The sequence below is a fragment of the Mastomys coucha genome, unplaced genomic scaffold (genome assembly GCF_008632895.1).
Source record: "Mastomys coucha isolate ucsf_1 unplaced genomic scaffold, UCSF_Mcou_1 pScaffold21, whole genome shotgun sequence".
Lineage (NCBI taxonomy): Eukaryota > Metazoa > Chordata > Mammalia > Rodentia > Muridae > Mastomys > Mastomys coucha.
Window position 1 is genome coordinate 63,545,850 of NW_022196904.1, and position 22,934 is coordinate 63,568,783.

The 22,934-nt window shown below is 41.2% G+C and overlaps 1 protein-coding gene across 7 annotated transcripts in view; it reads right to left on the reverse strand.

Annotated features, from left to right (window-relative positions):
* Positions 1 to 22,934, reverse strand: part of Chd2 (chromodomain helicase DNA binding protein 2) — a 118,360-nt gene that overhangs the window by 33,491 nt on the left and 61,935 nt on the right. For all 7 annotated transcript variants that reach the window (XM_031386985.1, XM_031386986.1, XM_031386987.1 and 4 more), the window contains 11 exons: positions 19,654 to 19,816; positions 19,092 to 19,244; positions 17,314 to 17,385; positions 13,631 to 13,780; positions 12,805 to 12,953; positions 11,313 to 11,409; positions 10,268 to 10,360; positions 8,047 to 8,217; positions 6,801 to 6,976; positions 2,920 to 2,961; positions 2,246 to 2,385 (listed from right to left, as the gene is read on the reverse strand). In XM_031386985.1, coding sequence (XP_031242845.1) covers positions 2,246 to 2,385; positions 2,920 to 2,961; positions 6,801 to 6,976; positions 8,047 to 8,217; positions 10,268 to 10,360; positions 11,313 to 11,409; positions 12,805 to 12,953; positions 13,631 to 13,780; positions 17,314 to 17,385; positions 19,092 to 19,244; positions 19,654 to 19,816 — 1,406 coding nt within the window. The remainder of the gene's footprint in view (positions 1 to 2,245; positions 2,386 to 2,919; positions 2,962 to 6,800; positions 6,977 to 8,046; positions 8,218 to 10,267; positions 10,361 to 11,312; positions 11,410 to 12,804; positions 12,954 to 13,630; positions 13,781 to 17,313; positions 17,386 to 19,091; positions 19,245 to 19,653; positions 19,817 to 22,934) is intronic.

Genomic DNA, 22,934 nt, shown 5'->3' on the forward strand with positions numbered 1-22,934 from the left:
CCAGCCTCAAACTCACAGAGATCCATCCACCTGTTTCCTCCCGAGTGCTGAGATTAAATATGTGTGCTAACACTACTTGACTGGGCATTTTCTTGATTAATGACTGATGTGTGAGGGCTCAACCCACTCTGGACAATGGCAGCTCTGACCAGGTTGGTCCTAGGTTATATAAGAAAGCACCGGAAGGAAGCGAGTTAAGAGTGTTCCTCCGTGGCTCCTGCCTCTGCTCCTGCTTGAACTGCTTGCCTGAGTCCCTTGATAATGAACTCTAAATTATAAACTACAATAAACCCAATCCTTCCAACATGGTTTTGGTCGGTGTGTCATCATGTGACTGAGGAGCAAACTGGGACAGCGCATGTACTGCCACTGTGAAGAACCAGACCATGTTGGGTTTCAGAGGAATATAGAAGACGTCCAAACAGCTGAACACCATATGCAGAAATTAATTTGCCACTCTAGTATGAGCCCAGAAATCATAGCGCTGCAAGCAATGTGCACTAAGGAGGCCAAACTCAAAATGTTTCAGAGGGGACAATATCAGAAGCTGGAACACAAGCCATTTGTGTGGTATTTTAGTAAGAATCTGGCTGTCTTCTGCCCTTGTCCTAAGGACTTCCTTAAGGGTAAATCATAGGGTAATGTGCAGGAGGAGTAGCACAGGTCTGTAGTCCTAGCACTGCAAGGCAGAGGCAAGCAGCCATAGATGGTGGGGTGTGAAACCAAATCTGGTCTATACATCAAATAATGAACTTATTTCTTTGGTGGAGAAAATTTCAAACCTGAATAATGTTGAGGCTGAGGCATAGTTATTATTGACATTTATTCAGGTCTAAGATGAAAAAGAGCAAGTGGGCAAAAAAATATAAACTGAACTATTTGGAGAGAAACGGATCCCCAGGAAACTTAGTGTTCCAGCCAAGGCATGTGTTAACAAAAGCTGCAATTGTTAGGGGTAAGAGCCGCTAAGGAAGAGGCCTGCTCTGCACTGGAACAAAGGGAAGGAGTCTTAGGACTAAGCTTCCAATTTGCAAAAGGAAAAGGCCTAAGGAGTTGCTGTGGCTCCTCCAGAGAGTGCAGGTCACCTGCTCCCAGCCCCCCAGTGAGGTCAATCGCTGCAGTCATACAAGAACACAGTAATGGCCCTTTGTGTACTAGAAGTACATAGCTTATTTTCTTATTTTATACAGGATTACAGTTAAAAAACTGCATTGAGTCTTAAAAGAGATGACTTTGGGTTTTAAACAGTGTTGAGACTGTGACACAGACTATGGGGACTAAAGCATTTGGCATTATAATATGGCAACAAGGCTAAACAAGCCTAGTAGTACAATGTGGTGGTTGGAATGAGAAGTTTTCCAGGACAGAGTATATGAACTCCCAGTCTGCAGTTGGTGGTGCTGTTTGGGGAGGTTTGGTTGGTATAGCCTTGCTGGTGGAAATAGGTCATGTGGCGTGGGCTTTGAAATTATATGGTCATGAGCTACTTCTAGTTTGCTCTTTCTGCTTGAGACTTACAGTTGAGGATGAGAGCTCTTGGCTTCCTGGTCCTGCCACCATGCTTAACTACTATGAACCTTCCAAAAATATAAGCCAAAGTAAATTCTTTATAAACTATTTTAGTTATGGTGTTTTACCACAGTGAATGGAATTAAAGCATCAAGCAAAAACTCTTTTCTGGTTTTTTAGAGGAAAGAAATTATATGTCCAACCCAATTACAACAAATTAAAGTGCCATGAAAATCTCAATACAACTAAAATGTTTACATTTGTCCATACTTGTCCAACACTTACATTTCATGTATGTGTGTGTACGTACACATACTCTCTCTCTCTCCTCTCTCTCTCTCTGTCTTACACTGTCTTACAACTGCCATAATATAACAATATAGCTATCATCATGTTTAGTCTCTAATAATCCTTCAGAGCCAAAATATGGAGATGACCATTCTACTTTGGCCCTCTCATGTCTTTGCATCATTCAGTCAAGTTTACTCTTCATAGCAGCATCAGAAAGCCATTTCACCTTGTTAATCATATCATACATTCCAAAGCCAGTTCCTCTGAGAGTAGATAGATGGGGTCTCAACACAGCTCACAGAAAGCCAACTCAAAATAGACAACCTGAAGCACCAGGCACACATGGGCTATCAGTACTTGCTATTAAAAGCACTGACACAGAAATTACAGTGCATGTGCACCAGATCCGGAAGATTTACTTCCTGAATTACACTTGCTGACTTACCTTCGCTGGCATTTTCTTTCAGCTGCTCCTCATATTCCTGCATTGCCGACGCACAGCTATTATGAATCAGCTCCCCCAGGCGTTTCAAGTCTGCCACAGACTTATCAACTAGCTCAGCATCACGTGCTATGCACTCTAGCCTGAAAAAAGAAGATTAAGATACTGGGTCCTCTTTTCTGAATATTGCGTGAATGTCACTAGATCTCATAAGTGCTTGCTCTTGAAAGATACCTTCTGTATAGGTCAATCCAAGGCCAACAAGAACCTTGTCTAATAACTAAAGTATACTCATTTCCCATCACCAAAACTTGCCTTGGGACAGCCCACAGAACATCAGCCATTAACATCAGAAGAATCAGGTCCTGAGTTTACTTTACAAATGAGCTATCTGCAACCATTAGCTTGTGAAGTGCCTAAAGGCTGCACACACTAGTTTGCCTCTTTCTGTTCATTTTCTTTTCTTCTCTACTATCCACTACAATGCATCAAACCAAGCACATAAATCCACTATATAAAAGTCAGGTTGTCTAAAGGACCACAGACCCACTTTGCCACATCCAGTGAATTTTATACTAACTTCTTCAAAGGTAAGAAATTTGCATCAAGATGCAAAAAAGAAAGAAAATGTGCTATAAGAAAAGTAAAAAGAGGATAGAATCTATTATTGGTCTTACCTTTCAAGAGGGAGACCAAACTTCTTATAAGCCTTGATGAACCTAAGAATATGATGAACAAAGTTAATTAAAACCCACAAGTATTAGCTGTACAAATCCCACAACATCCTGTCATGAAGTATTGTGCCACAAACTGTCATGAGCCTGCACGATCTGTGCAGCTAGTAAGCGACTATGGAGTGCTTTGGAGTGGGTGAACCTAACACGTTCTCAAGCTCTACTTAAAGCAGATGCCAAGTTTATTCTCAGTGACAGATCAGGACCTAGAAACTGTGACTACAAGGAACCAGGGCACAACAGCTCAATTATGACGAAACTCTAACTCCATTACTTGGTGGCCATTTCAGTCCATTAACTCTATGCTGAGCTCTGAGTCACAGTATTTCTCATTATTTTATGATGAATAATATAGCTCTAAGACTTCTATGGCTCTGTCAAACTCTTTTTAATATTTCGCAAAACTTTATATATAAAACATACACACAATGTACACACACATATAATTGAAAACGTATATAAGCTATTTAGGAACTGATTGACATTGCCCATCCTTCCTCCAATGGACTTTTCCAGTCTCTCTGTTCAATCATGCTAATCACTGCCATCATCCCATCACCATCTCACCAACACTTCCGATAAAAAGCAAGATGCCACAGCACATCATTTCTATCACGGTGATATCCCAAGTCACTGTGACAGTCTGGTTGTGTAACCATATAAGGAAGGAGACTAAGAAACAAGGAACTGAGACGTCGTAACAGGACTAAAGGTGATAATAGCTAAATATCAGTCTGAAATAAAGAACTTGAACACGAAACCTAAGTAACGGGCTAAATATGAAAGTGAGGAATCTGAGGGTTCTCTCTCAACCATACATGTCTCCTTAATATAAAATTAAATATGTTATGTTTGAAATAGTAGACCTTGAGATTTAAAAATAATAAGGAGGCTAAGACATAGCTCTTGCCTAGCATGCACCAGGCCTTGGGTTCAATTCCCAGGACTGAAAACAGCGATAATGATCTTCAGTGGCACAAATAACAAAACCATCAACAAAAACTGGCAAAATCAACTCCAAGGGAGACCTAGAAATTATAAGGGTCTGCAGCCCATCTGAAGCATTTGCTCAAGAAAATGGCAGAGTCTCAGCAAGAGCCGAGAGCTTTCTATTAGTGCAACCTGCTTTACTTTCAACCCTTCTCTCTAGAGCCAAAATAACCTGGAGAAATCATCATCAGCTGTGCTCCCTGTGCACAACAGCTGCCAACAAAGACGGATCTGAGGCAACTCAGAAGAACCATCTCCAGAGAGAAGGTATGCATGACTATGCATCCTTAAAAGTACTACTGCCAGGTTTGTCTTTTCATCTTTTCATTAATTACTACTGTTATTGGTGCCAATTATCATCATCATCATCATCATCATCATAATCATCATAATCATCATGTGTATAGGTGTTTTGGCCTCACATATGTCTGTGTTCTGTGTGTATACTTGATGACAAGGGAGGCCAGAAAAAGGAGTGAGATGCCCTGGAACTAGAGTTACAGAAGTTTGTAAGCTGTTATGTGGATGCTGTGAATCAAATGTGGGACTTCTGCCAGAGCAGCCAGTGCTCTTAACTGCTGGGCCATCTCCTGGTTTGTGTGTGTGTGTGTGTGTGTTTATGCATGTGTGTGTGTATGTATATGTGTGTGTGAGTGTGTATGTGTGTGTGTTTGTGTAAATAAATATATATCTGAATTAGAACTCTTTGTGGAGGTGCAAAGGTCACTGGGAATAGCTACAAAGGTTTAATACACCAATGACCTGGGGCACATCCCTTGGAGATAATAAGGCACTGGTCAAAAACAAAAAACAAAAAAACTGGGAAGAAGATGCCACCAGAACACCCTCAAAGGCTCTGACATACTCTTAAGAATCAAAAAGACCACACATTTGCAGATTGGTACACATGCAAAGCAAAAATCTGTGAAGGTCCTAACATCAATTGTGCATGTGTCAATTCTCAAGGTCAGGGAACAGTTGAGAACAGACACACAGAGCACTAACCCTGATCTCTACCATGCTGGTCAAAGAGCTTAGCAGAGTTGCTAGGATGGGTATCTGCCTGCCATTTGCTAATCACTCTGCTAACAGTAGAGTCTTCAAAAGACATGACAACAAACTTTACAAAGCAGTTGAGGGAAGTCAGTGACTAGCACCAAACTGACTAGTGGGGGAAAAGACAAAGTCTAGAGTTACCATACCTTACTTAAAACAGCTGGTCTTCAAACAAAAATCAAAATTAAGGCTCGTGGGATCACAAAAATAGTGCACACAGAAGGAGGACACAGACTATCAAGAAAACTTTAAGAAGTCTGGAACCTGGACTTTGGAGACAAGAATCTGCTACTGTAAATATGCACATGGACTAAAGCATTAAAGAGTCACCTAGTAGAGGCCATGAGCAGAAGCATAACCTAGAGAACTGGAAGGCAGTTCAATGGTCAGGCACTTGTCCAGCACGCATACAACCTTGGAGATGATTCCAAGAGTGCAAAAGAAAAGGAACAAACGGAAAACTTTAAGAAGGAGACAAATAGGAGAAAAAGAATCAGTAAACTTGAAAACCAAAACAGAAAAGAAGAGATAGCCAGAAATGGAAAAATAAAGAATTCATCACTAGGAGACACAGCTGCAAAAGGAAATTCTAAATGAGAACTCGTAGGCAGTTTGTCTAGGGCATTACACACTAGCTCAAATCTACACAAAGAAAAAAGTAGATATAAGATCACTAAATCATCAACTCTAAAGACAGAATCAAGGGATCTTTGGTTGAACTCTTCCATCAAGCTCAATGTGCAATGACACAGAGAAGAGCATAAGACCATGTGGATGGGCTTCCTCTGCATGAAGAACATGTGACATGAGCAGAAAGGAGACAGCAAAAAAATGAGGAACTGCACCCAAAATTTTCATAAACCACTGACATTAAACTGTTAGGCATACACATGTTCCTTGAAGTTTCCATGAAAACCACCAAGAAAATAAATGAAAAAAGAAAAGATAGCAATAGAAACAAGGCAGTTAGAATGGAACACTGAATCTGCCTCCTGACCACGAGTTACTGATGGAGAAATAAATGAGCAAAGAGAGCCTAGGTCACAGACAACCACGGCTGTGCATGTAATGGGTTAAGGCAAAGCAAAAGGCTGTCAGAGACAACTTCAGTAAAACCAACCTAACTACAAGCTGCCTACATGAGTTAGATTTAAAGACACAGATCGACATAAAATGATGAACAATACCGCCATCTTTGCCATTCTGAGAATGTATGTAGGTAAGAAAGGACAGTTGCCAAATGGCATCCTATGTGTGCCACTAGAACAGGAATATAACCAAACCACCACGGCCTGCATCAGCACTGACGCTGACGAGGACCACTGCAGCAAGGCTCCACCACCAGCACAGCCATTTCTACATGTACATTAGTACGCATACAAGTATGTGTGCTATACATAAATCTCCCTTTGGTAAACTCACTCTTGAAAACATCAAGGAAGTAGAAAGATGAAAAACAGCCTGTGAGCTAGACACTCCTATGGGGAAAGCATGAGGGTAGGAACCACAAACAGACCCTCGGCCCAAGGCCAGCTGAGTCACGAGACCTACCTCACCCAGCCCAAGCAAAAAAACAGAAAATAAAAACCCGACAAGAAGTAGGCAAGACCGAGTCTGGAAAACCTGCAGGAACTCAAGGAAGCCTGCAGACGCCTTAGGTTCTCTGTCTTCCTCGCACGATTACTCCCTTCCTACTCTGGCATACAGGTGGGGATGCACTGGCCAAAGCTTAGAGCACACTTCTCCACGCAAGCTCTCGTGGAGCAGACTCCACCAACCTTCTGATCTCGGCATCCGTGAAGCCCTCCACGAGGTCTTTGCGCACACTTCGGGGGCGCCCTCTGCGCTTTGGCTTCTTATCATCATCAGAGTCGTCTGTCTCACTCTCGGAAGCAGAAGACCTCTGGGCCTGTCTCTTAGATTCAGTGTCAGAATCACTGTCATTTGTCTGAGCCTGAGAAGGAATAAGGCCAAGCTGCACTTTAGTAAGTGTTAAGTCTGGAACTTAGACCAGCCCAGCTTACGTGCTAGTGCTCAGACTTCCAATCATATCTGACAAGTTGGCTTCCTTAAAATGTTAGATATCAAGGAATAGGGAGAAAAACTGTCATACTTTCAGTGACTTTGCAAAGATTAAATGTACTTAATTTAAAATGTTTGATTAATTTTATACTGTAATATATAAGATACCCAGCATAAAACAGAAATTCCTCAGAAAACTAATGACTTCTTTGCCTTTTTTTCTCCTTTGTGAAATAAAATAAAAGTATGACAGTCCCTTGGAGACAGGGTTTTCACAAGCATTAAATGCATCAGGGAATAAAAATGTACTCAGAACTGTGTGACATGCAGTAGAGCTGAACATGTGGTAATGCTGATTTACCAGGATAGCAGGCAAGCCTAATAACTCCAAAAAATGGCTAATAAATTTTGTTTTCTTATTTAAATAACACTGTATCACATGGTGCTAGTGAAAGGCTGGGTAAGCTTTGCAGCCTGTGGATGCCCTATATTAGTCAGGCAATCTTTTACTAGTTAGACCCAGTACTGTGAACATTTAAGGACAAAAAGAATTTGGCACTCTGAAAGATGAGGACAGAAACAATATGAACCAAACTGTCTATCAGAACTGTCAGCAATTTTAACCTCAAAGAAAAAATAAAAACTTCTGTAAACTTGGGACTCTTCCAGTCATTTCTCAAAAAGCTAATCAGCAAAGACCAAGTAAAAGGACCCAAGGGTGTGCTTATGAGTCTTGAGTGTGCTACTTCGTGTCTGCTCGGCAGGCCTGTGTTGGGGCCTCTCCCTGTATCAGGGCCTCTCCTATGTCAGGGCCTCTCCTGTGTCAGGGCCTCTTCTGTGCAGAGCCTCTCCCATGCCAGAGCATCTCCTGTGTCTGGGCCTCTCCTGTGCCAGGGCCTCTTCTGTGCAGAGCCTCTCCCATGCCAGAGCATCTCCTGTGTCTGGGCCTCTCCTGTGCCAGGGCCTCTCCCTGACTAATCTCCATCTGCAGCCACACCTCACCTTTTTAGTAGAACTGCGAATCCGAGGCAGCATATAAATTTCTTCCAGTTCCTTCTGCCGCTCTTCCTCCTCCACTTTTTTCCTTTGCTCTTCGGGAATGATTTCATCCCAGTCCTTGTGAGGACGCTCTTCTAGCTCCTCTTCATCTTCCATCGTTGCAAAGTTGGCAACCTGAAAGAAAAAGGACAACCCCCGTCTGACATTTCTCCACCTCCAAACACCATCTGCCAGGTATCAGCTAAATGAGCATTTTCAATTTAGAACACTATAATAGGACTCATATCAAAATAATATTTTTACTATTCTCACCAAATCAACTTGCCAAAGCTATTAGTTCATCAAAAATTGTATTAAAAATTAGGGAAAGAGATACAAAAAGGTTAAAAACTGTTTGGTAAGCTTTACTAAAATTTGTGTATTTCACTTGCATGACACTGACTGGATAATTTAATTTGCTTAGATTGTATGAAATGTTTGACACCTAATAATCATCTTTGATGATCTCTCTGTGATGAGCAGCAGCCAGCCCTCAGCCATCCAGTCACCCTGTCACCTAATTCACCTTTATCAAAAAGGGTAACCAGTCAAAGTATGTATGTGCTCAAAAGCCCATTTTAATCTAGAAGACATTCCATTTCTTCACTACCAAACACTGGAGGTATTTGTAGTCAAACGGTATGTGCCCCAAAAAAGAAAACCATCAAAGGTCCCAGACTTGGGCTGTAGTCAAACATCAGGCAGCTCCTGTGCAGAGCCCCATTTCTAGCTTCACATTCTTTTACTCTCCTTCCTTCCTGGCCTAAGAGTGCTGGAGCACAAAGGGACTTTTACAGTTCCCATTCCTCAAAGTCACTTGGAGCTAACACAAAAATCAAATCAAAATTTTATGACATGTAGTCAAAACTAACTCTTCAATTTTCATTAGAATATTTTGATCTTTACAATCAGATTTTTTAATTTCAAGAAAAAAGAGGCATAATTTCTGAGACTGTTAAAAACAAACCAGCTCACTGGTCTGTCAATAATTTTTGTGCAAACAAGCTGTACTGTTTACAATAGTTTAAGTCTGGGATTTTATATTAACTTGTTTATTTTGTATGCATACACATCACTGTGCATGTTGTAAAAGTGAGAGGACAACCTGTAAGAGTCAGGTCTTCTCCCTCAACACTAAGAGCCTATTGTGCCCAACACCATAGTAATCTTCAACTTTCTCTTGCATCTTTAACCTGCAGAGAATTAGCCATACTCTCCCTTGCATTTTGGAAACATTTGCTACTCTGATTATCCTCCAGCCTCCAGACCAATGTCCCACCCTAGGATGGCCAAGTGACCCAGCTTTCCCAACAGTAGGTATTAGTTGGACAAAGGCCATGGTGAGTGGCTCCACAGCAAAGAAACCATCTAGATTTATGTCACTCCCTACCAAGTTCTTTCCACACGCACTCTAACCCATAGCTGTCCCATGGCTTCCTTTCTGCCTCTCAGCAGAACTCAAGTCACAGACTTAATGTTCAAACGCCCTCTCCTTGGCGCTGTGGTCATCCATTCCTTTTTTATGTTTTATCAGACACCACTGACTATTCCTTTATTGCCCCTTTTGGGAAAGGGGGGCGGGGACAGGAAAAGGGAAAAGAGAGTAAACAAGAAAGGATAGGGAAAAAGACAAAGGTCTAGCAAAATATCCCCCAAAAACAAAAATGTAAATCATGTGCTGGTGGCATACACCTTTAATACCAGCACATGGGAGGTAGAAGCAGAGGCAAGGCAGGCAAATCTGTGAGTTTGAGTCAGCCTGGTCTTGAGAATAAGTTCTAGGATAGCCAGGGAAACACGGAGAAACCCTGTCTCAGGTAAGTGGAGGAATCTCCTAACTCTCCCCTACAATCCCCATGCCTTTGACTTCTCTTGGCATCTGATGTCATGAATGGCTCATATCCCTCCATACTTCTGGCCTTTTGCTTATCCCGCTGGCAATATACTCAGTCTTCATCCTTTCCTCTGCCCATGACTCTAGGAAGGATGGTTCACTTAGTGGTTACCTTCATGGAACACTGTAGACTACAGTCCTAACATTTGCACTCAAGAGTGACACTGAGAGTGAGCTAATTTAGGTAAGGGGGAAAATAGCAAGCCTCGTACAAACACAGTGACTAGACAAAGAGAGCTGGTGGTAGTAAGTCAGCATTAACTGCTCCCTCCCATACCTTAAACTTCATACCTTAAACTGTGATAGCAGCTCATCTGTTGCACTAGTTGACACTTCATTCTCTCTGGTTTCAGCTAAACGCAAAATTTCATCTATATCCATTTCCTGAAGGAACAAAAGTAACACAGCTATAGTGGGCAAGCATCAGTCTCAGCATGTACTACAAACATCAGATACACACAGGCCACTTCCCTACAACTCTATATCCTCTGCAGCCTGTCACATCTTTCACACCCAACACTTCCCACTGTATTCACTTATAGTCAGGAAATTCTATGAAAGAAAATATGGGGAGATACAGAATCCTTCAAGGTTTTAGTGTTGTAAAAGCTTTGAGCTTAGCAAGAAATTAAAAAAAAAAAAAAAGCCATTTCCCTTCAAATAATTACTTTCTTTATAAAAATCTCTAACAAAGTGTCTTTCCTAAAAAACTTAGATGCTCATAACATAGCCTTTAAAAAAACATTTTTCTACTAGTCATCTTTACTGTAAAAGAGATGAGTTATACAACTACATTTTCTTAAGTCTATAATATACTTGGATAATGTTCATTCTTAATTACTTGCTTTTGCTGATGCTGACTTACTCTTCTCCTCAAATACACATCCTTTGACTTTCATGTCATATATACATACATATATGCATGTTTATGTAAGCAAACTTATATACAAATATATAAGATATATAAAGTTCCACATGAGAAAAAAATGTGATACTTAGTTTTCAGAATCTGTCTCATTTTACTTGATAACTTCTAGATCCACCAATTTTCTTACAAATGACATATTTTCATATGTGTACAGACACAGTAGTTCTGTAACCTATGCACCTATCAATGGACACCCAGGTTGGTTATGTAACTTGGAAGTGTCATTAGTATTACAGCGAGCTTGGATATGCAAGCATCTCTGGGACACCTCACTTATGGTTCCTTTGGGTATGGTTCTAGGAGTGGTACAGCTGGATCATATGGCACTTCTGTTTTTAATTTTAAGAACCTTCATACTGACTACCATAGTGGCTACAAAAGTAAATTCCCATGCTTCAAACAGATTACCTGAGGCTCTGACTCCTCTCCTTCAATTTCTTTGAAGAGATCCTCTGCTCCAAATTTCAAAATAGCTGTCAGCTCTTCTTTATTAAAAGGATTTGAGCTGTAGGAGTAAAATACAGCTGTGATCTCAGGTAAGAGGCTGGAGGAGGGACAGTTCAGCAGATGAAGCATCCTTGCCACCAACCCTGAGACTACTTACATTCAGTCCCCAGGACCCACATGGTAGGAGAAAACAAGTTGTTTTCTACCTCCACACTCAAACACAGGCACAAGTGTACCCCTCAATTCCCTCACAAATAAATAAAAATGTGAAAATTTTAAGAGGGACTAAAAATATGGCTCAGTGGGCAAGAGCTTTTGCTGCTCTTCCAGAAGACTTAGGTTGGTTTCTAGCATGTACATGGTGACTCACAGCCACCTGTAACTCAAATGACAAGTTCCAATGCCTTCTGTGACATCTGCAGGAACCAGGTACATACATACATGGAATATATAAATACATGAAAAGCAAACATTCACATACATAAAAAGTAACTAAACATCTGTAAAGTTTTTAAAGAATGTAAATTACGTACTCTGGACCTGGACTTCTATGTGAAAATTTTTTGCAGAGGGGACAAATGAACAAAAGATAATTCTGCCCCAAGAACAATGATCCCTCAAATTCTGCATTACTAACCCAGAGCTTGCGCTAAGTCTAGAAACTCAGTTTACTATCCTGCAAAGATGGTAACAACACATGCTTTCTTTTCCTGCCCTTTGTCTCAGGAAGTCGCCTCATCTTCACCAAGAACTTCATCCTTCTCACCTCTTCTCTAAAACATCAACTTCTCTGATTTAGGCTCTTCTTGAACAGAAAATTATCTCAAAACAATTTGAAGAACAATTTGACTTCATCATAAACACACTATAATGTAACACACAGCTAATCACAGTATAAATTGTTCAGTACTGTTCCTCTATGCCCTTTTGCTCTTTTGTCCAGTTTAAAAGGCACAACCTCCACACAAGTATTTTCACTATCAATGAGAGCACAGGAGCCACTTCGGTACAAAGGCTTCCTGGTGCAGTCAGAGGTGACTCTGTGCTACACTGAGAAGCAACTAACAACATGGCCCACACTTCTGCTGCTGCATGATATCATATGTGGAGCCAGAAGCAAAGACAAAAGAGCATCGCAAAACAAAGATGATGAACAGCCAGATGGCTCAGTGGGCAAGAGCCTCTGTCCCAGCTTCATCTAATTTCATCCCCAGAAACCACATGGTAAAAGCAGAATACCAATTCTTGCCGCAGACCTCTACAGGTCATGTGTGTATAGGTCAGATGTTGTGTGTAGACACACACACATGAAAATAAATGGGGGGAGGGCAGCACCCTCCGTACAGCATCAAGCTGACTGATAGATACTACCTGTGGTAAAATCTATCAGAACTGTATCAAATGCTGGTGGGAACGATCTGATTCTCTGTCTCGCCATTTTCCTGCTACTTACTTGGATCTTCCTGAGTTGTTTTCAAGAACTGTCCTGCCAGTGGTGTCCATGCGCTGAATCACCAGATGGTCCAATACCATCTTCTTTTTGGCCCGTTCTATGATCTCCTCTTCCACAGTCCCCTTTGTAACCAGGCGGTAAATATTCACCTGTAAGAAGAAGAAATGTTATGTTTATTCCTGCTTAAAGCTAAAGATATTGCTGTCTAAATCCAGGAGAATGTCACTTTGTTCTCTGGTATCACAGGACTACACACTGCCAGCCTTGGTCGGTGAACTGGTGGGTGCAGAAGGTGTGTTACTAGAGTAGGCTACGTGCTTAAAGGAAAGAGCTTGTTCTTAACAAGCATCTTCCCAATAATAATTGGCTTGATTTTACAAAACCAACTAAATCACTGGTCACATACCAGAGAAGTTGATTGTAAGTTAGCCAATAGGAAAGCAGTCTTTTGAGACCCATGGACAAAACAAAAACAAAAACCCAAGCCTGTGCTTTTCCAGCATGCTGCACATTACACTGTCATGGAGAATAAGACTAAGTACCCTGACTAATACTGAACTCCTTAGCCATACTCTTAAGCTCTGAGGCTGCTCCTCATTCACTTTTTCTGGTAAATATGTAGAAAGTCACTCATGACATACTTCCTATAGAAGTAGGCTAAGAGTCCATACTAGGACTCATCTGAGGTCCAAAGACATCTCTTTCCCAAATACGTTAAAAAAGAGAAGGCAAAGCGGTGGGGAAACAGACATTGACAAACATTGATGGGGAAGGATAAACCTCTGCCTGCTGTCTCCAAGTGACTCCCGAGCCCATCTCCACTGACCTGCTTCTTCTGACCGATTCTATGTGCTCGGGCTTGTGCCTGCAAGTCGTTCTGGGGGTTCCAGTCAGAGTCAAAGATGACAACTGTGTCCGCTGAAGCCAAATTGATTCCCAGGCCGCCAGCCCGTGTGGAGAGCAGGAAACAGAAGTCCTGTACACAATGCAATATACTACTTTATGCAGTGGCCTTCTGAGAGACACTCTCATACTCCAATAAGCCCTCACACCTGGAAACCCCTGCAGGTGTGAAGAAAAGTGAGATATGATGGACAAACTTTATGGAGGCTAAAAGGAGCTCAAGGACTTGAGACACAGGCATTTTCATTTGATTAAGAGGAAGTGTCAGTGTGGGGAACAAAGGGGGAAAGTTGACTCTAGTAAGGCGGCAGGGACAGGGAATTCATTCCCCAGTTAAAACGAGTGTATGCAACAAGTTAACCAAAGCACCACACAAACTCAGTCTTCTTGGGAACTGCTATAGCAAGCAACCCAAATGCAAAGTAGTTAGTAGTTAGTGTGTGTACACAGACACACTTCACTGTGTATGCCCACCCACTCAATGGGGCGGACAAGAAAAACAGCAACATGGCATGAATCAGGATTGCTAAGGAGCACAGGAACCTCCATCATCACAAAGGATGCCGAGAGAAAGGCAGAAATCCCTTGTCCCTGGGTGTGAGGAAACACTGTGTGCCAAAGACAAGGCTCTAATGTCTTCCAGGGTGCACAGCAATCAGAGACTCTACAGGTGTGAAATACCTGCTTAACAAGTGAGTGCTCAGAAAGACATGTGGGCAGAGGGAAAGTAAACTATATACCCAGGTTAAAAAAAAAAAAAAAAAAGCTTAAAATATCACTATTTTCAGAGCATATGATCATCTGTATCAAAAAATAACACTTCTTTTTTTGTACATTTTTTGGTTGGGTGTGCTTAGTAGGTGAGTGCTCAGAAAGACATGTGGGCAGAGGGAAAGTAAAGTATATACCCAGATTAAAAAAAAAAAAAAGCTTAAAATATCACTATTTTCAGAGCATATGATCATCTGTATCAAAAAATAACACTTCTTTTTCTTTTATAGAACATTGTGTGTGTGTGTGTGTGTGTGTGTGTGTGTGTGTGTGTACGTACATACATGCATGTGCACGTACATACATGCATGTGCTGGGCCATTTCACCAACCTACAAAAGTTAATGCCTTTTGAGTATAAATCTACCACTCAAAAAATGGTTTGGGAAAAGTGTGGTGGCATACACCTATAACTTGGTACTCAGGAAAGGGCAGAAGGGTCAGGGAGTCCAGGCCATCCTCAATTACATACTGAGTTTGACACTAGTCTGGGCTATAAGGAACTCTGTCTCTAAAACAAAACAAAACAAAATAAATTAGTAAATGAATAAACAAACAAAATGCTGACTTGGGGAATGAACCTCAAACAATGGATCTATTCAACAGATGATAGAGATAGACTGCATAGGTAGACAGACAGAAGGAACAAAAAGAATTGAGAGCTCTTCACATTCTTACAGTCATAATCGACAGCATCAAGCAATGAAAACACAAAGAGGGAGACAGCTATCTTGCAAGAATTTTAAATAATCACAATAATAATTAATCAGCAGCTGAGAATACACATGGCATATAGATTAACAACAGACAGTTCAGGGTAAGATGCCTAAAACTATAAATACAAGCCAAACTCTGAATGATCTCATAAACAATTTTCAATGTCAACTGAAAATATAAACTGTCAATTTTCAATATAAACTGCATGCTGTTTATGTCTATTGTCAAAGGAATAGGTTTAAGAAGATTATGAAGTGCAATGCTGCTAAAGATGGGAGTATGTGTCCAGGGAACTGAACAAAATGTATCAAAGTGCTTTTTAAATGCTTGTTATTTTCTAACTATTTCAAATGATAACAACATGGCTAAAGAAATAGCAGGAGCTGGGCAGATGGCTCAGGGTTCAGAGCACCTGCTGTCTGTAGAACAGTCCTGTCCCTGGCAACTCTATGTCAGTGCACAAGCATTTGTAACTTCACTTCTAAGGAATCCAACATCTTCTGGCTTCCTCTAGACCCAGGTGCCAGGCACTAGGCACATACATAGTACACAAACATACATTCGGGCTAAGGAGTTATCCACATAAAATAGAAAAGCATAGTAGAGGCGTGAAAAAAAATGACTGGAAATCAAATTCTAAGGTGCTAGCTAGGGCTACGGCTTGGTGGTAGTGTGCCTGTCTGGCATGCACAAGGACCTGGGTACAATCCCCTTAGAGGTATTGGGTCAGGGGAGAGTTTCCTAAGGCCTTTAATGACATGAAATAAATTGTCCAAGTATAATTATGGCCAAGAGCAGACAAAGTCACACAGAGCATGATTACAATAAGGTAAGTAGAGGAGACAGATGGTTGCATCTGTACAGGTGCACAATATGTGGAGACTGAGTCACTGGGATGAAGGCTACACTAGGTATGCTTCACCATCTACACCATCCGACAAATGGGCAGGTGACATCATCCCCAACAGTATAAGATTAATTTTAAAAGGCTACAGAATATGTCAGAGAAACCATATTTTATATATGGCTATTAGAGAGAATGAGAATCAAAAACAAAACTACACAAAAAATTAAACCTCAGATTTTCTCTGAAAAGAAAATGAAACATTTAACTTGCATCAGTACTATCTGTGATAAACACTACAGTGGAGAAATTGCTGGATTTAACTGAGTGCCTATTATGTGCTAAATGATGTGACAAGTGCTTTAACCAGTACATCTTATCGTCATGTGCCATGACATTGCAGAGCTTTGTGATTTCACAGTTAAAGAAATAGGAGGGGAAGAGGGACAGGATAATAGTCTCCTGACTCAAGTCCTCGGGCTTGGTCCCTAATACAATATCACCCCTCAGATGAAAAGATTTAGATGTATCCAGACCAGCAATTCACTAAGACCACCCACAAATTCACAGACTAACTAAGCTCTAGAAATTGGGCCACTCTCCATACCCTGCCTGTGTACTGTGGCTGATGCCACTGCTCCCTGTCTTACATGTTACCTACCAGCTTCACTCAAATTAAAGCTCTTCTCCCATGCTTCTAGCTCTGTCATCTAACCAACCAATATACAGATATAAATGTACTCAGGGTTTCTAACTTGGTTAAAGATGCTCTAATATAGGTGTGTCCAAAACAAAACTCTTGGCAAAACTAATTCCAGGCAGGACATTAAGTAATGTAAAGCTGTAGCAGAGAAAGAATATTAGGCTACGTCACACCGAGAGGCTAATGTAACTCAAACTTGGCAAACATACTACTTAAGCATCAGTACCAGAAAAGTACAGATAAGAATCTTGAACAACATGTGCATCAAAGTTAATTCTACTGGCCTGGCATCATGCCCTTGCCTTCCTGTTTTTTCAAGCCCATAAATTTGGTAAGCCAGTAGAAAACATCACTAGTTCAGCATAAGGAAGCTACGAAACCGTGTACATGCTTGCCCAGTGAGGAACAACAAAAGTAGGCATCTTTTTTGAATAGGAGAATATCCTGTTCCCTTGTCAAGACAGGACAGGGCTAATACAAAATGTTTCTGAAACACAATATGTTAAACTGGAGAAGGCACCCCCATATACAAAGGCCAAGTTATCCAAATATTAAAGCCATGCATAATGTACCTCAGACCCATCTGCATTGAAGTGATCCAATGCCTGTTTTCGGATTTCTCCCTTGATAGAACCATCCAGGCGCTGTAAAAAGAAACCACAAGAAAAGTCTTGAGTGAGGAAGATCAGCCACACTCAGAATAGAACATCAAGTTTGCAACCTTCATCTCCCAGACTGCGCTGAGTAAAAATAACTGGAAATGGCTGGCAAAGTGCTCTGAAGGTATGTGTAAACAGCATGGTTGCTGAGGCCTGAGCTCTCCAGTTACAGGCGCAAGGGCACAAGGTCCTAATTCAAAGGCTGTCGAGGCTGACCCAAGGATCAGAATGTGTACCCAAACCCACAAGGAAAGAGATGAAAATCCAGCCGTGTGCTGCAGAAACAGTAAGCTAGTCACTGAGTAAGTGGCTCCTCGAGGAAAACAACACATCTTAGGCAACAGAGCTTTTAACATTAAATGCTCTACAAACCAAAGAACAGCACATTTGGAAACTACTGAAAATGTTCAAAATTAATTGACTATATATATATATATATATATATATATATGCCAGCTTTTTCTAAAATTTACATCTGAAATCACTACAAAATATTCAAATAGTAAAACTGTATCATCAACTCAAGCCTCAGGCACTGAGTTATGCATACAATTTTTTATTAATTAGAAGACAGGTCACTTCGAGGTACAAGACAGTCACCATACTGAAAATATTCAATACATACAAAGCAAATCCTGAATTTTGTACATAAAAGGTGTTTCTCAGGACGTAGCACACCTTTTACATTTCGTCCCTTAGGATGAAACACTGACTTTACAAAGGGTCAAGCTGAGCAAGCAGAAGTCTGCAAAGATCTATATCCCTGCAAGGCCATGAGAGAGGCACAGCCCCTTAAAAAGCCGTACACACGTGGGAGCCACTGACTTTACAATAAATCAGCATAGAGACTGGAAGCAAAAGCATTTGCAAAGACAGTTTCACAGCAGTATCTTAAGTAAGAAATCCCTCCTACAAGAGCCCACTGGACAGAAGCATCAACCAACTCTGCTGAGAAGTCACTAGCACTTGTTTCAAGAACTCCTCCTGCATGGCTCCCAGCCTCAAACCAAGGCCACACTCTACAGGGTTAAGGTAAAACAACTTTGCCGCTTTTCTCTTAGAATCTGAGATTCTATTTCAGGTTCACACTTACTCCAATCTACTTTGACAATAGATAAACATAGGTAGCACAGATACTTATCTTATGCCAATTGTTCTTGTTGCTAATCTTTCCTACTACATTGTCCTTAGTGCTAATGACTGTAGGTTTAGCAGGTAAGAAGCCTCAGGACCTGAGCTAGAGCTCAGATCCCATGGTGGAAAGAGAGAAACAACTCATCGTTATCTTCTCATCTCCATTCGGGAACCGTGGCACACACATGCCTGTGCATGTGTCCCCATCCATTTATTCTCCCTAATAATAAAGTGTTACCAGGCAGAGTGGCACATGCCTTTAATCCCATAACTTAGAAGACATAGACAGGTATGTGAGTTCAAGGCCAACCTGGCCTACATAGTAAATTCCAGGACAGCCAGGGCTACACAGTGAAATCCTGTCTCAAAAAAACAAAACACAACAACAACAAAATGTTTTTCTTTTAAAAATTATGACCTTCACATGTTCTTTATCATCAGAGTAATCTAAAGGCAAGAAGAAAAACTGAGGTCTTTCTGGAGCCTTAATCTTAGACATCTTCCTGGAGCCTTAATCTTAGACATCTGGTGGAAAGAGAGTCACTGAGCCATCTTACCTGGAAAGGGTAGTGTTTGATAGTCAGGTACTCAGCCAGGATATCCAACATCCTCACCATCTGAGAGAAGATAAGGACTCTGTTGCCCCTTTCTCGGAGTCTTGTCAACAGTTTGTCTAACAGAATCAGCTTCCCACTGCTCCTAATCAGGGACTGAAGATTCAGAAGACATCTTACTCGTTATGCTCAAACATAGTACTCTTTAACGTGGTACCCACGGTAGTATGTGCTGCCAGCATTGTTACTCGCGTTTCCTCATCACTCTTGTTCATTTGGAGACAAGGTCTCACTATATAGTCCATGTGAACCTTAACAAGATGTTCTCAAACTTAACTGGCTTCTGCCTCCGCATATCCCCAAATGTCCCTGTCATATCCAAGGGTTCCCTCAATTTGACACCACTACAGACATCTGACTTTTCTCATATTCTTGATGAAAGCTTCCTTTGACACTCCTTGAAGGGTAATCAAGGAAGAGAAAGAATACTTATACTTAAACTAAACCTCTAAAACAGACCTGACTCACTTCAGAGAGGCGAGTACAAGCAAGAGGAGCTGCGCACCTGAAGGACCTCCTGGCCGGTCTCCCGTTCACTGTCCTCGGGAGCTTTGATCAGGTAACAGTGGTTGCAGCACTTCTTCAGCTCCATCACAATATTAAGGAAGCCAGATGTGCTGCCTCTTGTTCCTTTGGCAAGAGCCTTGTAATTCCTGGTCAGGATCCATCTGCAAATGGAAAACATTAATTCAAGTAAGGAAAGCCTATGGTCCTGTAGGGAAATAAAAGTGAAAAGACATATTTTTATTTTGTCTCCTTTTTTTGTTTGTTTGTTTTTGTTTTTTTGTTTCTTTCGAGACAGGGTTTCTCTGAGTAGCCCTGGCTGTCCTGGAACTCACTCTGTAGACCAGGCTGGCCTCGAACTCAGAAATTCCCTTGCTTCTGCCTCCCAAGTGCTGGGATTAAAGGCGTGTGCCACCACCGCCCGGCAATTTGTCTCCTTTTACCTAAACATCATCCTTCACATCTCCAGACAGAAGGGAAAAAGTCAATGGTACATCAACCTCACTGATCACAGGAAACCTCAAAGACAATTCTAGAAGGCTACAATCTCATATACACACACGTGTACATACATAAGGAATTATCACTAAAGGACTCCTATTACAATTTTGAAAACAGGGAGCAAGTGATTTAACAGTAAGACTCTGGTTAAGTTAAATATACTGTAAGAGCACATGATGGTGCATACCTGTAATCCCAGCACTCAGCAGACTGAGGCAACAGGATTGTCAGCTCACAGTCCACATGGGCATATATGAATATATATATATATTCATTATATGTATTCATTATAACTAGTTGTAAAGGAGTATTTCTATTGTAAAAAGCCAAATAACATTAAATATTCTTTTATATACCAACTTGGATTGATAGAAGAAATACACATATAATATGGTATATATAATATATATGCATATACCTTAGTAATAAACTTGAAAATGTTGAAAATACTTTTATCTGAGTAACAGTATATATCTTTACATTTCTCTTAGTAATTACAGTTTTAGGAATGTATCTCAAAATGTTATCTGAGTTATCATTTATGAAGCCAAAGTATTTGAAAAGTCCTCTGAAAAAGTCCAAATGAGCAGACAATGGGATAAATCCACTACCTATCCACATTCCAATGGATAAGTCAGTACTCCCAGAGAAGGGTACCTGGATGGTGCACAACTGTGACACTATCTTTATCCCAACACTCAGGAGGCTGAGTCTAGAGGATCATCAAGGATAGGCCACAGAGAGAAAAGTGAAAAGACATATTTTTATTTTGTCTCCTTTTTTTGTTTGTTTGTTTTTGTTTTTTTGTGAAATCCCACAGAAGTGATGGGGAGAGAAGTGGAAGACAGACAGAAATTAACACCAGCAATTAAGATGCTGAGGGGAAAGGACAAAGACCTAAAAACTAGCCAAACCCACAAAGAGAAAATATGGTATTATTTAGTTATAAAGAATTCATTAAAATTTTATCAATAAAGAGAACCTCTAGACCACAAGTGTGTAGACTCCAAGTACTATCCTCCAGTAAGCTAGTAGGGAAAATTCTTTAAGTGACTGGTTGGCTCTGGTTTGAGAGAGAAAAATGGGTAACGTGAATATGGTACACTCTATCATTTAGAGAATGAAGCAGCTATCAACTATAATAAGGATAGTATTTTTTTAATTAGATATTTTCTTTATTTACATTTCAAATGATATCTCCTCTCCTGGTTTCCCCTCCGGGAAAAAAACAGAAACAAAAACAAAAACGAAACCCTGTTCCCTCCCCTGCTCACCAACCCACCCTTCTCCTGCTTCCTAGCCCTGGAATTCCCTACACTGGGGCATAGAACCTTCACAGGGCCAAGGGCTCCTCCTCCCATTGATGACTGACTAGGCCATCCTCTGCTATACACATGCTGCTGGAGCTATGTGTACTCTTTGGCTGGTGGTTTAGTCCCTGGGAGCTCTGAGGGTACTAGTTAGTTCATATTGTTGTTCGTCCTATGGGGCTACAAACCCTTCAGCTCCTTGGGTCCTTTCTCTAGTTCTTTCATTGGAGACCCGGTATTCAGTCCAATGGATGGCTGTGAGCCTCCACTTCTGTATTAGTCGGGTACTGTCAGAGCCTCTCAGGAGACAGCTATGTCAGACTCCTGTCAGCCAGCACTTGCTGGCATCCACAATAGGGTCTAGGTTTGATGACTGGATATGGGAAGGATTCCCAGGTGGAGCAGTCTCTGGATTGTCCTTCTTTCAGTCTCTGCTCCATAGTTTGTCTCTGCAACTCCTTCCATGGGTTTTTGTCCCCCCTTCTAAGAAGGAACAATGTCATCTGGAAATCAGTTTAGTGGTTCCTCAGGAAATTGGACATAGTACTACCAGAGGACCCAGCTATTCCACTCCTGGGCATATACCCAGAAGATACTCCAACATGTAATCAGGACACATGCTCCACCATGTTCATAGCTGCCTTCTTTATAATAGCCAGAAACTGGAAACAACTCAGATGTCCCTCAACAGAGGAGTGGATACAGAAAATGTGGTATATCTACACAATGGAGTACTACTCAGCTATTAAAAACAATGAACTTATGAAATTCTCAGGGAAATGAATGGATCTGGAGAATATCATCCTGAGTGAGGTAACCCAGTCACAAAAGAACACACATGGTATGCACTCACTGATAAGTGGATATTAGCCCAGAAGCTCAGAATACCCAAGATACAATCCACAAACCACAAGAAACTCAAAAATGAAGACCAAAGTGTGGATATTCTTAGAAGGATAGTATTTCTAAACCAGAACTCTGAATTCCAAACTCCAAAATGTTTTAAGAATGAACATGATGCTCCAGATGGAAAATTCCACACCAGACCTTATGCAGAACCTAGTCAAATGCAGGGGCACTAAAAATATGTATGAAGTCTGCATGTGTATAAATGAGCACATAGAAACATGTATAATACACAATTTATAAAGTCAGAATGCACTGAAACATATAGCACTAAGGAGACTGAGGTATAAGGAAGCATCGGTTTAAACCCAACTTGTGCTATACACAAGACTCCATCTTAAAAAGACAGGCACTGAGTCCCTGCCGCATCTTCTGCCCGTCGCCATGGCTGCCTACAAACTGGTCCTGATCCGGCATGGCGAGAGCGCTTGGAACCTGGAGAACCGCTTCAGCGGCTGGTACGACGCCGACCTGAGCCCGGCGGGCCACGAGGAGGTGAAGCGCGGCGGGCAGGCGTTGCGAGATGCTGGCTATGAATTTGACATCTGCTTCACCTCTGTGCAGA